The sequence below is a fragment of the Fulmarus glacialis genome, unplaced genomic scaffold (genome assembly GCF_000690835.1).
Source record: "Fulmarus glacialis isolate BGI_N327 unplaced genomic scaffold, ASM69083v1 scaffold6435, whole genome shotgun sequence".
Classification (NCBI taxonomy): domain Eukaryota; kingdom Metazoa; phylum Chordata; class Aves; order Procellariiformes; family Procellariidae; genus Fulmarus; species Fulmarus glacialis.
The window spans coordinates 1,845-21,808 of record NW_009213593.1 but is presented as its reverse complement, the minus strand read 5'-3'; the positions used below and the strand labels follow the sequence as shown (position 1 = coordinate 21,808).

The 19,964-nt window shown below is 38.4% G+C and overlaps 1 protein-coding gene across 1 annotated transcript in view; it reads left to right on the top strand.

The window, feature by feature from the left end:
• The window catches only part of LOC104077118 (semaphorin-5A {ECO:0000250|UniProtKB:Q13591}-like), a gene marked incomplete at its 3' end in the record, with an annotated part of 28,710 nt that extends 9,288 nt beyond the window's left edge, over positions 1 to 19,422 (top strand). The window contains exons 4-5 of the mRNA XM_009578236.1: positions 8,716 to 8,934; positions 19,252 to 19,422. Of these exons, the coding sequence (XP_009576531.1) occupies positions 8,716 to 8,934; positions 19,252 to 19,422 (390 nt within the window). The remainder of the gene's footprint in view (positions 1 to 8,715; positions 8,935 to 19,251) is intronic.
• Between the last annotated feature and the right edge of the window lie 542 nt (positions 19,423 to 19,964).

Genomic DNA, 19,964 nt, shown 5'->3' with positions numbered 1-19,964 from the left:
GTTTTGAATAAATGTTATGTATGTGTGTATATATATATATATAAAAAAAATAAAAACGAGAACTTCTGACAGCCACTCTAATTTTATTAATACATTTCATTAATTATCCAGTTTTAATTATATATCAGTGTTTCTTTTTAAGTATTATATTTAGTTATATAATCTAAGGAAATACTGATTTTTAATTCTTATATTTTAATATTTATAGACCTGCTTTTCACTTACATAGCCTTTTGTATCTTCACAACACCCAGGCTAGCTGAAAAGTGTATAACTGAAGGCGTTTAGCTTATCTAAGGCCACAAAGAGTGAATGGTTTCTGAGTCCTTGGGCTTTCTAATTCTCAGTATTTTTTTCAGACAGACCAACTATTGTGAAAATCAGTGTTAAGCATTTCCTGCCTGTATTGGGTTTATGTGGTACAAGGTTTTGGTAGCGGGTGGGGGGCGCTGCAGGGGTGGCTTCTGTGAGAAGATGCTAGAAGCTTCCCCCATGTGTAAAACCTTCATTGATTCATACGACATCTGTGTCTCTTTGGAGGGGGCAGGACTTAGTAATTTTTTAAAGAAATACATAGCAGTGAACTGCATGAAATAATAAAACAAAACCTGTGGTACTCCAGATGAGGCTTAGTTTCATACTCTATGTCATTCCCATTTCAGGTAATCTACAGTCTCCAATGTTTATTTTTTAGGTCTGGATAGCAAGGCAGATTTTGGCATGGTGCAACTCTCATAACAAGTGTTTCTGCTGTTCTCCTGTTTTCATCCGAATTAAGTTTCAAAGTAGCATTTAGCAAAGATTTTGCTCTGCTAGGATTGGTGTATGACCTACCTTTCTTGTCCCAAATAAGACTTTTGCTTTTTGCTGTCTTCCAGCACTTATGACACCTTTTTAAAATTTCATGAGATTAAATGAGAAACAGAATATTTTTCCCACCAGATAGTACAGAATTAGGAGAGTTATCACAACAACTAGAAGTAGACCTACAGAAGAATCTAGTCTGACAGCTGAGATGTCAGCACTTAAGAATGGAGTATATGAAAGCCAACGCACTACTTAGAGAGCAGGTCAGCAGGACAAACCTGTGCAAGAGCCAGTTTGTCTTAGATCACATTGCTGCAAGAAAATTAAGCATGGATACACCTTTCTCAGCTCTGAAGTCATGATCATAAGTCCTCTGCTGGAGTTGGATGCGTAAGCTGACTCCTTCTTACAGAATATTATCAGAAGTAACAGGGCCTACGTTTTGTTAAATAAAGTATCCAGGAAGAGTGCAAGAGACAAGGGTGTGGGTTCAGGTGCATTCTTTGCCTGATTAGCTTGAAGATTTTTCTTTCACTTCTGGACATCAGATTCCTGAATTTCCTGGTGTTGTAGCTTATTTGTTGCAACTTGCTGAAGCTGCTGCTTTGCTTCATTTGGAAATAATTAATCATTGGACCAATGTATAGGAGTGACCCTGTTGCATAGTAATTGAAATGTTCATCCGGGAGAAGTATTTTTGCTGACTAATCCCAAAACTACTGAATATTTAAATAATTCCTATTGAGTAGTCGACAGGGCAGAAACTGTTATACATCTGTCCATTCTTCCTAGTGAGTGCCCTCATAACTTTGTCATTAATGCATGCTCATTCTTTGACTCTTTCTGGCCAGTGAGTCTTTAATTATTCTTTAATAAAGAACAAACCCAGTCGGTATTCCAAGTGGCTGCATTAACCAATATGCTTCTGGTGAAAAGAGTTACTGTTATGTCTCCTTTAGCCACATTTTATTTTCATCCTGTTTGCTTAGGCTTTTTCTTATTATGGATGTCAGAACAGTATGGAGTAGAACATTTTGGGGCGTGCAGGGCACTGTTTTGATTTGCTGATGTGATGAAACTTACTGACTGCTGCTAAACTGCAGGATTCAGGAGCACTTCCCTGCTCCCAGGTTTGGATTTGGGTCAACACGCCACCCCTCTACTGCTTCTTGATTTCATGGGGAAAAAAATACATGAATAAGAGTCATGTAGTGTAGCTGTAGCTTTTGGAACAGAAGGGTCTCATGAGAATGGGAAACCATGAATTTTGGCGGACACTTTCACAATTTATGGCTAAATAGCAAGGGAACATCATAACCTACTTCCACCTGACCACAGCCTGGATACTGTGAAACATTCTTTTCATTATCTCCATGTTGAACTGTAGCAATTTGCTGGCTTTTATAGAAAGATTAATACTGGTACAGCATGCTTGGCATACCTCATTACCAAAGATGTGTTCTGCAAAGATCAGTTCTCTGTTCTTTGCAGAAGAGAGCCATTTGTTAGAAATTTTCTCATTGCCTGTAATCTCCCACTGTGCAACTATAGTCATGCCGTGTTAAACAGAATCATGTTTCACTGTCAGACACTAGCAAAGCAAACTTTCTTTGCAGTCTGAGCTTTGAGGTAGAACTTCTTGCCAGAAACCCACTAGACTCCTCCTGAGTGTGGTAAGATTTCTATCTCAATCAACCAAGCAGTAGCATTGGCACACTGTATTCATGCTTTCCTGATTTGAAGTTTGATTAAGAGGAAAGAAAAATAATTTTGTTCTCTGCCTCTGTGTTTTCATGTACTGCTCAGATAGGGAAAGGACAGCTATTTCAAATAAACTGAGAGAGATTGTGTACGTTGTTGCACATCTTAATGCTAATGTCTGTACAGTCCAGCATTAGAAGTCTAGAAATTACATCTCTATAGGCTCTAATGTGTGCTTATGAAACATATTAAATATCTTCATTAAGCATACTGACTCTCTGTAGGATTATCTGATATATAAGCACTATGAATTGTGTTGAAAACATAAGTGTTTAATCCAGGGATAAAAATTTCACAAGGTATGAGGTTACCTGATTTTTCCAGGTTGAATTTATCTCACCTAACTCTAGACTCCATTGTAGTCTGCAAAGACAGCTAGCACCCCTCAGGAATGAGGGATCCATCTGAAGATAAGCACCTGATATAATGGGCACAAATCACCCTCTAGAGGTACCACTTTCCTTCCATGGTGTATACAAAGGAAACAGCAATGTTGAGCTTAGACAAGACACCTGAATTTGACATGGCCAAAGTTAGACGAGGTTAGCTCCCAAAATACCTTCAGAAAACAATTGAACAAAGACAACCCTTCTAATTTCAGTCAAATAGTCTGAAAGAGTCTTTTATTTGCTTTTTTCCCTTTTTTTGGGGGGGGAGGGGATGGGAAGGGAGAATAAAATCTGAAGAAAAGTCACAAATTCCTTAAAGGAGAAAAAGGCACCTGGAAACCTGAACTTAGATTCCCGGTTGTCACTGCTTTCTCTATGCCAAACTTAAAACAATAGTTATTTTTGAAGGCAGGATGTAATTTTTTCAGAAATACTGTTTTAGTGGCCACGATCTCTTGCGAAGAGAGTGATTAAATCCTAGTGTTACCCACAGGAAATCTATAGTGCCTTCAGAATTTAGTACGGAATAAAACAGGTGCTGGTAATCAGTAATGTCCTGTAGTCAGGAGGAGTACATGTTGAGATGTTATCTCTTATACTGTCTTATTGAAGCTAAACCGTGGTATTCTGAGATAAGAACAAAATGAATTGTGGAAGTTAGAACTGAATTTGATGACAAATTCAAGTTTGATTGACAAACAACAACTCTTCCGTGGAACTTTGGAATTAAATATTTAAACACAGAAAAGCTAATTACAAGAAATAAAGTTCTCGTGGTAGCATAACATCCTCCATCTGCTTACTGTTTGTTTTTTTTTTAATATGTTATCTTTGCATTGCATTAATGTTTGTCATTGCATTTTACCATTTAAATTTTACTAAGTAAGTTTTGAAGGTTTATAAGGTTTTTATAAGTTATAGATATATAGGCCTGAAGGTATATAAGTTTTATGCTTCAATTATGTTGTCAAATACTTGCAGAATATCTTCAGAAAGTGACACGGAAACAGTCTCTGCTTATTCTTGTTACCTGCTGCACTTTAAACAGTGTTGCATGCTGTCATTTAGAAATGATTCAGGATCCTTGAATTTTGGCTCCAGATCATCTTTTCCCAAAGTCATGAACCTAGACTGCTCGGATAATTGAATTTTCTTTGTTAGGTTTGAACAGGAGGACATAAGGCATAAATCAGTGAAGTAATATAATTTATCAGGTGTCACTGCTACTTCTCGCTTGCTTAGAGCTGTATTCCTTAGCTACAGGCTAGACTAGAGAATTATTATAAATATATGTGCTTTATTAAAGCCTTGCTTTTAAGGCAAATTAATTGAACTTGGCTGGGAATGTTGCAGTCTTCAAGAAGAATTAGGCCAATCAAAGCCTCATTACAGGCTTTTGCAAAGGCAGATTTTTTTCTCCTGTACTAGTCAGGGCAGGTGACTTTTATGTTAACATGTCTCCAAACAGGATTGATTTCTTGTGGAGTTATAAGACTATTGCAATTCAACCAAAAAGTTTTAAAAAATTACTTAGAAATTATCAAATCATCTTGGTTTAGATCAGAATCATGTAACTTAATTAGACTTTTCTTTTTCTGTTATACATGCTTGCTAAGTATAATGGAATAAGTCAGTCAACAGTGATGCAGTGCTAATTTCTCTGTAATTTTGCCCATATTGAACAAAGCATAAGCACTTAAAATGAGAGAACAGTCTTCTGTTTAGATATCAGTTCATATCTTTTGTCTTCCCTGGTCTTAGAAGTTGGTGGTTATTTTGTCCACAAAATCCCTGTGATTGCTTTTGATGAAGTTTTTGCAGTACTTGTGACTTGTGGAAATTTTTGCCTTAGGGAAGCACAGCTGCCTGTTTAAAGTTGTACTGGGATTAAGTAGTTAAATTCCCTTTTCTAGCCTCAGTGTGCAGCAATTTATTAATTGAGTGCAACTTCTAAACAACTGAAAATAAGCCTGTTGGTAAACTGCAGGCAGAATTCATACATTCTTGTTGTTCACAGGGCTTTAAGTCAGCCATAAGCTTTCTGAGAATGATTTAGTTTAAAACATTTGAATGATGACCCTGTCATAAAGGCCGGATCTGGATTTGATTCACAGCTGTTCTGTCTGTCTTGGGAAAACTGTTTATTAGTTCACTGATGATGCTATGACTGATCATTCCTTTTGCAGATTTCACAACTATTTCTGCAGATAGGCTTTAAATAAGGAGAGCTTAGGTGTTGCTTTAGCATCTAGACTTTTGTTGTTACCAGCCAAGGGCATTGGCCGTTGCATTCTGTTTTAGCCAGATATTTTCATCTTGGGGGCAATAAGCTGAGAAATACAGAAGGCTTAATGTTGTTTTCTGTTGGGTGGCACAATCTGGTTTCTGTTCTTGGAGGTGGATGTGGAGCAATCAGAAAGTGATCCAAATCACAAACAGAGGTGGCAAGCAAGAATACCACAGTTTAATGGGAAAAGTAGGAGTTTTCATAGTCTCATGCCACTTGATCTGAAAGATTGCAATGCTTTTATATTTATACCTTCTCCTATTGAATTTGTTGTAAACTGTGATACAGATAGGACTTGGTTTTGTATAACCACTTACTTTTTACATGGTTGGCCTCAAACTACTGTTGCGTGGGGTTGTTCCTCCCCAGATGCAAGACTTTGCATTTCCCCTTGTTGAACTCCATGAGGTTCCTCTCTGCCTAGTCAAAGTGCGACACAACCCTCTGGTGTATCAGCCACTCTTCCCAGTTTTGTATCATCAGCAAACTCGTCCAGGTCATTAATGAAGGTGTTAAACAGGATTGGACCCAGTACTGACTCCTGGCACACATCACTAGTGACTTTCCTGCAGCTGGACTTTGTATGACTGATCACAGCCCTCGGGGCCCGGTTGTTCAGGCAGTTTTCGATCCATCGCACTGTCCACTTATCTAGCCCATACTTTGTTGAGTTGTCTGTTGGGAAGTTATGGGAGACAGTGTCAAAACCCTTACTAAAGTTGAGATAAGTAACATCCACTGTTCTCCCCTCATCCATGAACCTAGTCACCTCATTGTAGAAGGCTATAAGGTTGTTCAAGGAATATATAGTACTGCCTTTCCAGAATGTAAACTGATCTTGTTATTTTTAACGTCACTAGTGTCATAATGTTAATTTTTTAATGTGCAGTTTCTGTCTGAAGAGAAAATTCTAAAAGCCCCTCTGTGAACACTGTATGAATTGCTGTAAAACTGTGAAAAGGCTGCTCCTTGTAATAAATTTTTTAATGCTTTGGAAAGGAGAAAACACAGGGGAACACTTGCTGCAGACCAAACTCCACACTGAAAAGATTCTTTAGAATATTCTTCTGTTTCAGAGTCAAAGTACCTCAGAGCTTTCCCTTAGAAGATTCCCCTCCCCACTCCCCAATTTGAATTGCAAGAAATCTAATATCATGATGGCAAATAAGGTCACACATTTCCCTTAGGACTGAAAAAGCTACACCTGTCCTGCAAAACTGTCTTCAGAACATCCTAGTATTGGTATGAAGTGATGCACACTGCAGTGTTTTATGAAGAAAATGACTGGCAATCTGGTCTGATTAACACTTTTTCCATTGTTTGTGCTACTGTTAATTTAATAACTAAAAAAAGAAAACTTAATTTGAAATTCTGGTATAAAAAAATAGTATTATTTTGGTCTCACAGCTCACTGTGTGCATAAGCTGGGCATTTCCATGACCAAAGTGATACAAAATTGCAAAAAAAGGCTTTTACAGAGCTGGAAAGTGGACCTATATTAATAATTCCCATACTGTTTCTCTGTACTTGCTCCCTTTTTGGATTTGAATGTATGTCATGTTTCTTGAAATGCTGCTTTTAATATCTGTGTAATAGAATCTGGCTCAGCAGAAGAGAAATAGTTACCCTCTATAATCACTGAAAGGTTTTACCCATTTTTAGTAATTTTTATATTGCTGTTCTGCTGTTTTCTTATCAATTTCAACAGTTTCTTATTAAAAATATTTCTGTGTCACTGCATCATCATTCCAATATTGCCAGTTGTTACCAAGTGTTGAACAAAAATATGCAAAGTCTCATCTACTTTGGGATGACTGTGAATATACTTCTCGGGGCAGAACTTAAGCAGTATTACTAATGCCATAAGCACAGGTAGAAATAGGACGTAATTGTTTCAATACTGGACACCACGAATGAGGGGCTCCTCCATTCTGGTTATCTAGAGTACTTACTGGTCCTGTTCAGTCCAGGACTCCTGTTGGGCAGTCCCTTCACAGTATTACTTGTAGCTGTTTTCAGTGCGTGATTCAGTACATCTTCTGTTTCGTTAGCTCCATTTGATACTCCCACAGCGCCTGTGCTTGTGGGTAGGGCAGAAAACAATTTCTTAAGAATAAAAGTTTGTGCTGCAGTTCAGCTGCAAACAATCCCATGCGTTTCTCCACTGTTGATACCATTCATCTGTTCTTATATTAGCAATACTGAAGCTCTAGCACAGGCAGGCAGCCACATCCTCGGTTGTTTTAAGTACCATTCATGGGACCTTCTCTCATCACAACTACTTAAATAAGTGCTTGGAATAAAAGCAGTAGTTAGTGGTCCATCAATCATAGAGTTTCCAGTGATGCTAGCGCCGCAGAAGGTGAACTGCTTTGGCAAACAGTAGGAAATCCCAGTAGTGTTGCCGGAGATGCTTTGTAGTGATGCTTAGAGGTAATGCTACAGCTCAAGAGTGATTTCGGTGTTGTGCTCAGTACAGTTGAGGGAGTATTTTTCCATGCAGGACCAAGCCTGAAAGTGACAGAGATACTCAAATTAACTACAGATTATTAGAACTTCACCCGGGGCTACATCCAGGCATATTGGTTGTATGCTGTGAACAAGATTCGGTGTGTTCCCCTTTCACTGATAAATAGTGGACTTCAGTCTCCATCACTGTTTAATCTAATGCCTTTTCTCGGTACTAAACTCACTTGGAAAAGATGTTTTCCACTTGCCAGATGGTTATTTTAACTAGGAAGTATTCTATCGTGTGTGTCTCCAAAAGGCTGTTTTCCGTAGCTTATATGTGGTTTAGAACACTTCAACTCAGTGGAAAATAAACTCTCTTTTTTAAATGGCAGAACATTGCTCTTCACAAAAGGGCAGTCTCACTAGATTTTGTGGAATTATTGCTGTGCACTGTCTGAAGTCTGACTATGGTTCAGATAAGTACAGTGCATTGCTTTCTAGGACACCCATGAGCCTTTGGGCACAGCAAGCACTAGTGGAGGCAGGCTGGGCAGATCAAGTGAGCAAAGCCCTGCAGTGGGACCAGGGGAGCTGGCTCTGAGTGGTCACAGGCAGCTCAGTCCTGTCTTCTGTGCCACCTTCTTGGCACAGAGGCAATAATACCTATGTAATGTATGTGGAGATTTTCTCATGACAATTCCTGTGCAAGAGAGAGATAATATTTATCATCCTCAGGTGGAGTAAATTGACTTTAGTCATTACTGAATCCAATGCAGCTGTAAAGCTTTAACTAAAGATTTGGATCCAAGTCTTCACTGTAGTTCTGTGCAAGTGATTATGAAATTTCTATTACAGAAGAGATTCTTGAGATGAAACTAGGGTTTGGACTGTGAGACTAAAGGACAAAACCCTCCTGGTCATATTACTATTAGAAGCCTAGGAGTAAATTTGAAGAGGAAAAAATTGTTTTGAGATACTGTTTTAATTCAGTATTGTTTTTTCCAATCCTTATTTTATTAGGATTGTCAGGGGATTTCTTGCGTTCTGGACGATACTCTGCTCATACCATCAATGGTGCCTGGTCACCGTGGTCTCCATGGTCTCAGTGCAGTCGTGACTGCAGTAGAGGCATACGGAATCGCAAACGGGTCTGCAGCAATCCTGAGCCCAAGTATGGGGGACTTCCTTGCCTCGGCCCATCTCTAGAGTACCAGGAATGCAACATTTTGCCTTGTCCAGGTAAGAGTCAACTGAAATGAGAGAAGCATGTGAAAATAAAATAACTCATCTTCAAGGGTATATCTTGCAACAGTTTGTTTGAGGGGGGGGGGTTCAGTTGGTGGGTTTGGGTTTTGTTTTGGTTTTTGAATAAACTACAGCTCAAATTTACCTTTATAATATAAGTGGATTTGGGTAGGATTCACCAGTGATGTCAATCAGTTTATCATCAACAGTATTAACAGCTATGTCTTTTTTCACTTGTGAGACTTTGACTGTAAAAATATAATTTTAATAAGTAAACTTATAAGAGAAAAAAGACATAAGAAATCTGGCAAGACATGAGAAATCTGGCCTAGTCTTTATTTAAACTCAGATTGCTGGCATTAAAACTGTGCTAGCTTTTGAGTGTAGAGCCTCCAGCAAATAAGGTTCAGGACTGATCACCAAATTAGATGGTAACTCAAGTAGGCCATAAAGATTGTTCTTGGAATCTTGAGCTTCTCCTTCATTTAAAGTTGCTTTCTGATTCTATAAAAAAGATTACAAGTAGAATATATGTTTTCAAGAAACTACTTTGGGTTATAAATCATTGCCGTATCTTAGACATTTGGGGAAAAAAAAGATCTTGGTTTCAGTCACCTCTCACCCTTCATAAAACGGACATCCAAATTCAAAGGCTTTTGAGCTTTGCAGAGGCTTTGTGGAAGAAAAAGGGGAAGGATATAGGAGAACACATGAGGAAAAGAAAGTGCAGTTGGAATAGGAGGAAAGAAGTCGAGGTAAGAAACAATAGAGAGGAGGAAGGATAATGACTGAGAGGCTCAGTTCTTTCCAGTATCAACAAGTAAATTTAGAAATAAGCTTTCATACATCTTTAATTGTATTAATTATGTATAACAGTACTGCATATTTTATTATTGAAGACTTGGAGCTTTTGGCATTTGTTCAAGTGTGGACCTGAAGGATTACTATGGCAATATACATATTACATAAGTATATTACTATAGTAAAACATACCTCTGTGTGTGTATTTATCTATGTCTATATATACATATGTATATGGTTACAAGTTAAAACTCTGTTCCCTAAATCATGGCTATGTTTTTTTTAATATGAGTATTTTGTCCAATCTTATCATTTCAGTGCTTTCGCTAAGCTTTGTAAGCCCTTTGACAGCCCTCTGTCCATTCTCTGCATGCGTAGATCTGTGCAGAAGACAGGGCTTCCCTTTCAGGACGACACAGTTTCTTGAAAAACATGCTTCCATCTTGAATTGAATCTAAGCAATATGTTTTGGCAGATATCCCATAAACCCAGCAGCTCTGTGAGTGTTCTGGCTGCTCAGTGACAGTGAACTTTTCTGCAGTTTTATGGCTAATAGGAACAGTAAGATTGCTTGGCAACTTGAATGCCTCAGGCAGCCCCCTGAAGCATTCAGGCCTCCAGATCTCCTGCTGGTAGGGCAGATCCAAAAGGAATTTCTCCTGGGGATACCTGCTTCAGTCTGGGTGAACGCCTATTGAGCTGTTGAGGTTCTGAAAAAGACACTTGGGCACCACAAGCCAACACTTTCTGGGGAAATTTTCTTGCTGCATCCAAGGAGGTGGAAAGTAGCTTTAGATGCTTATCGTGTAGCTTCTTTATCAGGCAGTGTAAGCATCTGAGGAGATCAAGGGAAGAAATTATATGCTTCTTTCTGAGCTTAGAGTCATGATCAGTGAAGGGTGGCCATGTATTCTACACCAAGCAGCGTGAGAGAGAGGTGAAAGGGAATCAGCAGAGAACCAACAGTTGGCAGAGAATTTTATAATTGTGGCCCAAATCTTCTCCACATTTGCACAGCCTTAGTGCATGCCCTAATTCATTAGTTCCCGATCTAGGCAATCATAATGCCTTGCTTTTCTTGAATAATAAAATTATAAACAATTCTGTTTCATGTGGCTGCACTGTTCATCTGTGAAAAATTTTGAAGGTTGACAGTAATGCATTAGGACAAAGATTGAGGAGACCATTGTACTAACATGTGTAAGCCTCCCCAGGGGTGCACGCAGTAGGTGAAGCAAGCTAGAATGTAGCTCCTCCTCATCAGTTCCTTCTTCCCTTGCAAAGGGAATCCCTCCATGAGATGTTGCCTTCAGCTTTCTTTGAGGCAGGTGAGTGGTGTGGTAATAGCTACCGGCTCTGCTCACAAGCTTTAAGATATCTGATTGTATTACTGTACTGTAATAACTGAAGTGCATTCATTAAATGGGCCCAGATTATCTATAAAATGGGGCCAGATTTGTTGTTCATCCCTTGCTGTTGATTCTTGAATTAAATGCTGTCTTGAATTTTGTTGGATTTTTTTCAAGGGTAAAATAAGTTTAAGGCTTTCAGAAGTGGTATTTTTAATTAGCTCTGCAGCTAGTACACTGTTACATTTTTGTGAAGGAGATTGTTCCAACCAGTATAACACATAGTTATTCAGACATAAGTTTGATGTAGAGGCCCTTGTTGTTTATGAGTTAGCCAATACCCAAAACTAAAATACATGAAGTTGTAAGGCAGAACTTGAAATTGTGCTTTATATAGAAATAATTCCCTCTTCTGCTGTCTCTGAATTTGAAAATATTTTTAAAGATCAGTTGGTGTAAAGTGCGGTGGGCCTTTCTGAAGCAAGAAGGGGTGTCCTAATATATCTTTCTTCAGACACAAGTTTGATTTTTATTTTTAGTACAAAGCAAATTTGAATAAAGCTGTAGAGCTTGAATGAAGTATTTAGATGTATGATAGCCTGCGAGGAATCACAAAGTTCCTCAGCTACAGAACTACTGTTTGCCAGTAGTTAAGAAGAAATGTAAGGGGCTAAGTCAGATCTCAGATAAATCTGAAGGGAAAACATTGCAAGCGGTAGATGTAATTGATTTTTTTTTCTTTAAGACATGGGAGAGTAAAAAATGATTGCAGAATAAGGCTTATCCATAAATTAGACCTGATTATAAATTTGTAGAAAGGGAATAATTTTTTATTAGAGAAGCATGCTGATGAAATTGAATTCTCTCCATTTTTAATGAAAGTCACAGAAAGTTAAATTGGTGGGTAAACACGAACATCTATTCAGTTGACATTCATGAGACCTCATCAAGAAAGGGGAGACATAAACAATACATGGGTGAAGAGCCTTTGCTCCAGGCCCACGCATACAAACCTGGCAGACCCCACAGTAGGGGCACAGAGGAGAGCAGCCAGGAAGAGAAACCATGGTTGCATCAATTTTCAGCCTTCTTGTTAACCATTGTGCTGGGGACTGGATTTCATTTCGTAGGTGCTTATATTTAGGACAGCTATATAAAGTCATTCTCACCCTAGCTATCTAAGTGAGTTTCTAAAATGTCCCTGTTAGGCTTTGATCACACAGCCCTTGCAGATGTTTATGAGAAAGGTTGGTGTAGGTGCAGATCTCATCATGGTATTGACTATACCCTCCTCCATAGATGAGGCTGTAGGCAGAGATGCAGGAACTGAGTAGGAGTAAACATGTCAGGCCTTTCTTGCCACTGTGAGCATCGAGGAGAAAAACAGGGACTGCACAGTTCACACTTGCCCATGTGAGGGAGTGAGGTGCAGGCAGAAAGGCTAAGGAATGTGAGGAGATTTTGTTCTGACCTCGACCCAAAAGTTCTGGCCATAGTACTAGAAATAAAAATGCAACAAAGAAGAATTTGATGCTTTCTAAGATTTACCTGAGCTCCCTCAGGGTAAGGACAGCTTCACATGCTCCCTGCTGGCACAGAACTATTTAGTTACAGTCCAGTCCAGGCATTAGCCTTTCAGAAATATTCCGGTTAGTAGGAAGGGGTGAGATGGCAGCCATGAAGAAGCCTTCCTGGAAGTGCAGGCTCAGGTTCTGCTTTGCTCCCTGTTCTGCTTATTGCAGACAGGATCAAACCCTTATGATGTAAACTGCTGAGAAAGATGAGTGATGGAGAAATATACTGAGCAGTGCTTAACTCATGCTGAAAGTCCATAGGACTTGATGCCTCTAAATCAATTAATCTGGGCTCAGTGTCATCCTGGAAGTGCTCTGAAGTACTGACACGATGAAAAAGCCCGTGGAGCAATCACTGAGTGTCCAAGGCTCTCTTGTCTGGTTAAGTGTCTTGCAGCATAGTTTTAAGTACATTGATTAATATATTAATAGCCAGTAATTTATGGCTAAATGTGCTGCAGGATCCCAGAACTTTAAAAAAATACTGAAGCCATCTAGAACCTGCCTTCAGCAGCTACTATTAAATCTTTCTTGAGCCTGCAGGGGAGAGAGAAACAGTGAAATTTTTCCCACAGCTTGTAGCAAAGTAAACGGTCCACTGATGTGCAGATTGATAGCAGTCACTGGGCAGATTACTTTTCGTTCATAGTATTTGAAGGCTGAATATATAATAGTAGATTGAACAGTGCCAGAAAATTGCCAGAAATTGTACCCAGGCCCAGGAATGTGATTTGTCTGTATTGTGCAAGTTTTAGAATGATCCCTCATACAATTTTGCCTTTGACTAACTAGCACTCTCCCAAATAATCTGCAGAAATAGTTTGGGGGTCAGTGTAGGGTAAGGCCTGTTGCCAGTACTCACGTTCCATGTGGCCAAACTGCTCTGAGGCGTAGGGTAGCAGAATTTGCACTATCGTCTTGCACTAGCAAATTATGCTTTGGCCCTGTGCCTCAGCCCCTCTTTTATGGCTCAGAGATGTGGTGAATAGAGTTGAGCTGGCAAGCACTGAACAGCCTCAATAACTACGGAAAGGATCTGTGAATACTCATTGACATTTCTGTTTTCTTTCAGTTACTAATATGTGGTCAATATGAAAAGAGAGGAATCTATAATCAGACATATTAGGGGTTTGTTGTCCTTGGGGACTTGTGAGATATTTACATTATGAAGAGAAATAGGTGATGAAGAGAAATGAATGGTAAATTCTGCAAATTTACAAAAATTACAGGAATTTACTAACTAAAAGATTTGTTTTCCTGAAAATAATAATAACCAAACATAAGGAATTCCGTCCTCGTTCACAATATTACACATCTTTTCAGTTATTACTGTAGGAAAAGACAACTTTTTCTTCACTTTTGTTTTGTTTTATTTCTTGTTCTTTCTCTTTTATTCTTTTGCACATGGAAACACTTGACCAATGTGCCTTAATTAGGAGTTTAAAGCATAGCTACATGAGTGCCATTGAGCAGCATGACCTACATGAATTTCTATCCCCTTTTTTTCTCAGAGCATAGTGGTGGATCAGAGGGAGAGGACAGTTGCTGTCTCTTAGATTTGAAATTCTGATACTTTGTGACAATATTTTGGGATTTTACCAGTTTCAAATTTTTATTATAGTCGTTTTAGTTTGGTTTAGTTATGATATTTTGGCTGAGAAGAACTGAATAAATTAATATATCACTAAATGTGCTAATAACAATAAAGAGTTTCAGATATACAAAACTCCCTGAAAGACTGTTTAAGTTATTTATGCATCCCCTAAAGCCAGTTATTGCTTGTTGTTTTTTAATTCATTATTGCTTTTTTTTTTCCTCCTATTTGTTTTTTTCCTTGCAGTCATACTTGGCCACAGGGAAACAGGAATATATTTAAAGGAATAGACAAAATTTATCCTGCAGTAACTTCCTAAATCAGGGGGAAAAAGTTGCACCGATCCAATAAAGCTTGTCTCTGAGGCTGCTGAAGCATTTCTCTCCGCATGCATTGATCTCTCTAGGCTGCTTCTGTAGCCATTGAGGAGGGGGCTGAACTGTCCTTTGGAACCAACTGTTGCTTTTCTAACTTAAGAGTCTCAGTTACAGATTTAAACCCGGGTTGATCCTTAGATTTTGTTGTTGTACTTTCCTTAGAAGCATTTGTTTGCCTTCTGTGTTTCTGCACTGCACTATGTACGTTGACTGTTTCATCCAGCATTGCTTTTATGAATAAAAGGTAACTGTAGCATCACAGAAACAAGACTTTGTCTTTGCAAACTACGGTGTAAAAATTGCTCTTTCCCACACTGAAACATATGCAGCAATATCCCACAGGATTAGGAAAAAGTAGTAGACTAAGTGATGTGGAATGGGATGATCCCCAGGTGTCTGGAAGGGAGCAGTACTGTCCTAGGTCTGTAGGCTGCCAAAAACCCAGTGTCCTCGAATTTAACTTTTACTCAGCCACTGGGAAGCACACCATCTGCATTTCGGTGGGTGGAAAGGACTACTGCCCCTCTATTTATACTCAGCCATGCATATGGAAAAGACTGACCTCTCAGCATTTTTTATTTTCTTTTGCTACACTTTCAAAAAGATGAACATGAAAAGTTATAAACCTAAAGACATACACAAAAAAAACCAAATAATTTTTTTTTGGTTGTTTAAATTTGAAATGAGACCAGACAGTGTATGAAAAAGCCTGCGATCCTATCTGTGTTCTCATGAAAGCAGGTGAGGTCAGTGTGTCTGCCCACGCTTCCTTCTACTTCCTTGTAAAACCCCAAGTGCATAGCAGGGTATCCAGTGTACTTAATTGTCTCTTGGACATTCTCCAGTAGTGTGGATGTTTTATCATGTCCCCAGGAGATTTTGTTTCTGTACACTGCTTCTCCCTAGAATATCCTCTTCCCTATGGGTTTTTTTTTTCATTATAGTGAAGAAATATTTATTAACCACAACAACAGCCAATAGGCAAAAATTTTTTTACTGTAGAGGAAAGAGCATTGTTTGAGAGCACCCTGCTAGCTGAAGGGTGCCTTCTTCCAAAAGGGACCAACCTCAGTAATTGTCAGAAAACGTAAAGACTCTTTGTATCTTTCATTGTGCAACTGCTTTAACGACTTTCTTTTGTCCAACAGTTCTACAAAACTGTTATGTAAAGAAACTGTAGTGACTGGACCTTCCTTGCAGCTGTGTATTTTTCCTCCTATGAGAAGCAGAAATAACATTAAGGACTCCATGACAAGAGGAAAAACTAAAAAAAAAAAAAAACCAGATGGTGCTGTGTTGCTAAGCAACTTTAAAGAAAGATGAAAGAAACCACAGAGCTCTCTTTTAGGTCTTGTAAAAACTCAAGCAGTAAATACCCACTCCTTTGATCTTATTTAACCATGATGATGCTTTATCATCCTTTGTTGCTGAGAAGGAAAAGTTCTGGGGACAAATAAAAGAGGTAGTTATGATAGTGCTTGAAGGGCCTAGAGATTTAGGATGGCAGTGTGTCAGTAAATACTCACTAAGAAAAACAGTTATAATTACACCGTCCAGCTCAACTGTGATCAAATCTAATGTTGACTATTATATTATGTCTGTCCTTTCCCATCTTCCCCAGACCCACTTCTCCCTTTACATCTGAAGGCTTGTAGTATAGCCATGATCATCACAGTTGTGGAACATGGTGACATGCCTAGATGTCACATTGGTCTCTGTGTTCTCTGCCACCTATAAATAGATGGCAGATGGCAGTTTCAAATGCATGCACATTTGTAATTCTCACTCTGGTCCATTGAAAAGTAAGTAGAAAGTGCTGGGGGTCACTGTCTCCATTGCAGTGAACAAGCCACAGGTAATGTTTGCAGACAATTTATCTTCTGTCTAGGCAATCTCAGGCTGTCATTCTGTTTCGTGGAGGTCTACATTGCAGCAGAAATGCCTCTGATTATTCATTTGAGCTAGTCAAGGATCATTTTAAATTTAAAAAAAAAAAAAAAAAAGAAAAAAGGGAGTATCTGGAAAGGTAAAGCCTTAATATCGCATGAAATGAATAGCTTAGGTAACAGCTTCTGCGTTTATTTGACGTAATTTAAAAAAAAAAAAAAAAAGAGGCAAGTTCTGAACAAAAGATACCATGTCTTCAAGTTGTTACAAAATTGCACAGTACATTTCATCTGCACTAAAGACAAATAACCTGTGGCTTTCTTAGATATGAGCTTGCGTAATACTACATTAACAGAGTTATCTCGGGCAAAAAGACGTATTTGTTTTCCAGTGACTATATGAATAAGAGAACAAGTCAAGCACTCTACCAAGATGCAATATTTATTTATGATAGGTGGTATAAAACTCTCTCATACTTCTGTATAGCTAGATGAGTTGGCTGATAAATATATCCTGGAAAAAATGTAGCAATCATTGAATTCCTTAATAATGGAAATCATTCATTTAAATTACATACTTGGAATGTAGTACCAGATTCCACAAATCCTGTCTATCCAATGAGGCTATTCAGAGGCCAGATAGATTACTTGCAAAAGTTTTTACAACTATTGTTTTTAGCCAGGAAGTGCCAACTCCGTGCTTTCTTGATTTGTAGGATAATGTTGCAAACAATACAGAGACTAAAATGTTATATATTCAACAACTTCGCTTACAGGATTAGTTAATAGCCTTAGGTATGCACTAGCAAATTACCTGTTTGATTAGCAGATGAGAACCCGAGGGTATGTTGTATCTGAAATTACATTCAAAAATGCATGTATAGGTTTTAATATCAAAATAACCACATTCTCCTAGCTCATTTTCTCACTGTTGCAGCCTTTGCATAGAAATCATTCTACTTGACTCATTGGGTGCATTTGTGATATACAATGCTACCAAAACAAAATGAGTATTTTTTTAATGTTCTAAGTCTCCGTCTAAGAGAGAATTTAAATGCAAATACTGCACAGGTATTTTCATTGTAAGTTAATTCTTTTCAGATTTGGAACCTCCTTTTTTTTGGTAAGAGATAATTATGGAATAGCATTTCAATAAACCAGTGGAAACTGGTTTACTCCTTGAAAGGCTGTTTCATTAATTGAACAGAAAGTATCAAAAGGAATCATTGTAAAATGCTGGATGAATGTTTTGGAGACTTCAGTGACAATCAATTGTTTCGACAAACCATGAAGTAAAGTCTTACAAGGAATGTCTTAAATGAGTGCACTGTAAAAATTGCGTACAGAAAATGTGTACTTACCTAGTATTTTTAAAAGTAGGAATAATGAGTTTCTGTCTTGTGTGGTAAAATGCCCACTGCTGCTGTGAGTGATGGGAGAAAAAAAAGGTGAAACCTGCTCAGTTTAGGGCCCTGTCATAAAACAAAACTTTACTGGCACATTGCTTTTATTATACTTAGGGTCTTATCTGTTAGCATCAGTTGAATTACACACGCTCTATTTCTATTAATCAGTTGCAGACATGGTAAATCATTTCTTTACTTAAGTGTCAAGAAAGCAAGTGATGGTTTGAAAAGAAATTCATTTTTTGTAGGATATGAAAATTTTGAAAGTTTAGTTTTTTGTTGCTTTTTTCTCCCCCAAAAAAATTGAAAGAGAAATGAACAAAGTACAGAGATTCTTTACAGAGGGAATGCTGTCCCTGGGAGAAGTACATCTGACTTTGTCATGTGGCTGCAGATAGGAAGCCTTTGGCAGATGGGCTGCAATATGGCCATAAATGCCAGAAGTACATCCTGGAGCAGTAGCTTTAAGAACAGAGGCTGCAAAGGAGACAGTCCGGTGCAGGCAATGAGGTGAACTTTCATTAAAAGCCTGTCTAGTGGCCATGTGTCAAAAGCCATCTGACAAATGGGGCTCCTGTGAAATCCAGCTTACGTTTCAGGGGAACTTTATGAAAACTCAGACTGGAGAACAGTTTGACATACTTGAATCAGTAAATAGTAATAGGGGGGAAAAAAAAATATTATTCAGGAACCTGTGTTTGAAACTTTAAGTGGCACCTCCTTTTTGTCATTCGTCTGTTGCTTTTTTGCAGTACCGCCGTTGTTCTGCTGCTGGCATCTATGCTAGAGCTGCATTAAGATTGTAACATTATATCGGCGCATCAAACCCTACAACTGTTAGATCAATTGAAATGGATTGTAGGCTTAAGGCAATCTCACCTGGGTTGCAAAACAAAATCTGGATTCCTCAGTCTCTGTTGATATTATTGGGCTAAGTTTTATTTTATGAATAAAAATTTACTTTGAGCTTATAATACTTCTGCTAAACAAGCTTTGGTATTTTGTTTCCTCACAAGTGAGAAAAGAAAAGGAAAAGAAAAAGAAAACAGTTTTGTCCTTAAAACTAATATGATACCCACTAAAAGTGTCTTAGATGGATGAGTAACTTTGTTAGACTTTCCAGTACAGCAGGGGCTTTTAAAATATGTAAATTAAATTGCATTGTGGTAAGATTAAATTTGTGTCCCTATGTCCGGTGGCACCTGAAAATGTCCAATAATTTCAGTAGGCCATGAATTAGATCCACAGAATATGAGAAAGATGTGTTGGATTATGTCATGTTACACATTAACTTGGAACAATATGGTATTTTCTGTCTTTTCAGTGGATGGAGGTTGGTCTTGTTGGTCATCTTGGTCGAAGTGCTCGGCAACTTGTGGAGGAGGGCATTACATGAGAACCCGCTCCTGCACAAACCCAGCACCAGCATATGGAGGAGATATCTGCCTTGGGCTGCACACGGAAGAAGCGCTCTGCAACACACAGCCGTGTCCAGGTATGGCAAATCAGCTGATGCAGCTTTGTTGTTTGTGTGCCACAGAATAAGGCATTCACAGTTAGGCAACATAATGCTCCTTGATCTATTATTTAGGAGCAAATAATTTCTCTCCCTTATTAAGTGCACAATCAGCTCTTACATGCTACAGTCACAGTAAATCAAGTAATAGCAGGATATAGCCTGCAGGACACCACCTCCTCCCTCCCTCTTTAAAAATTAAAATTTAAGTTACCAGGTTACGGGTCTGGATAAACTAAAATTATATAATATTTGAAGTGGATCATGCAAACGGCCTGGGAGACCTTTAATAACAGTATCACAAAGAAGTGCATTTGTTCTAACACTAAGCACTCACAGCAAGCAAATTGCTGAGGTTAATATACAACATGTGTTATCACAAGGTCCTTCAAGTAGATAATGTTTGCCCTGTTTTCATAGAAAACACAGAGCAAACCTTAATGCTCTTTGTAAAATACCTTCTTCAACTTCGGATGTTAAGGAGCAGATACTTCATCTTTTTACGTGACTGTGGATTACTT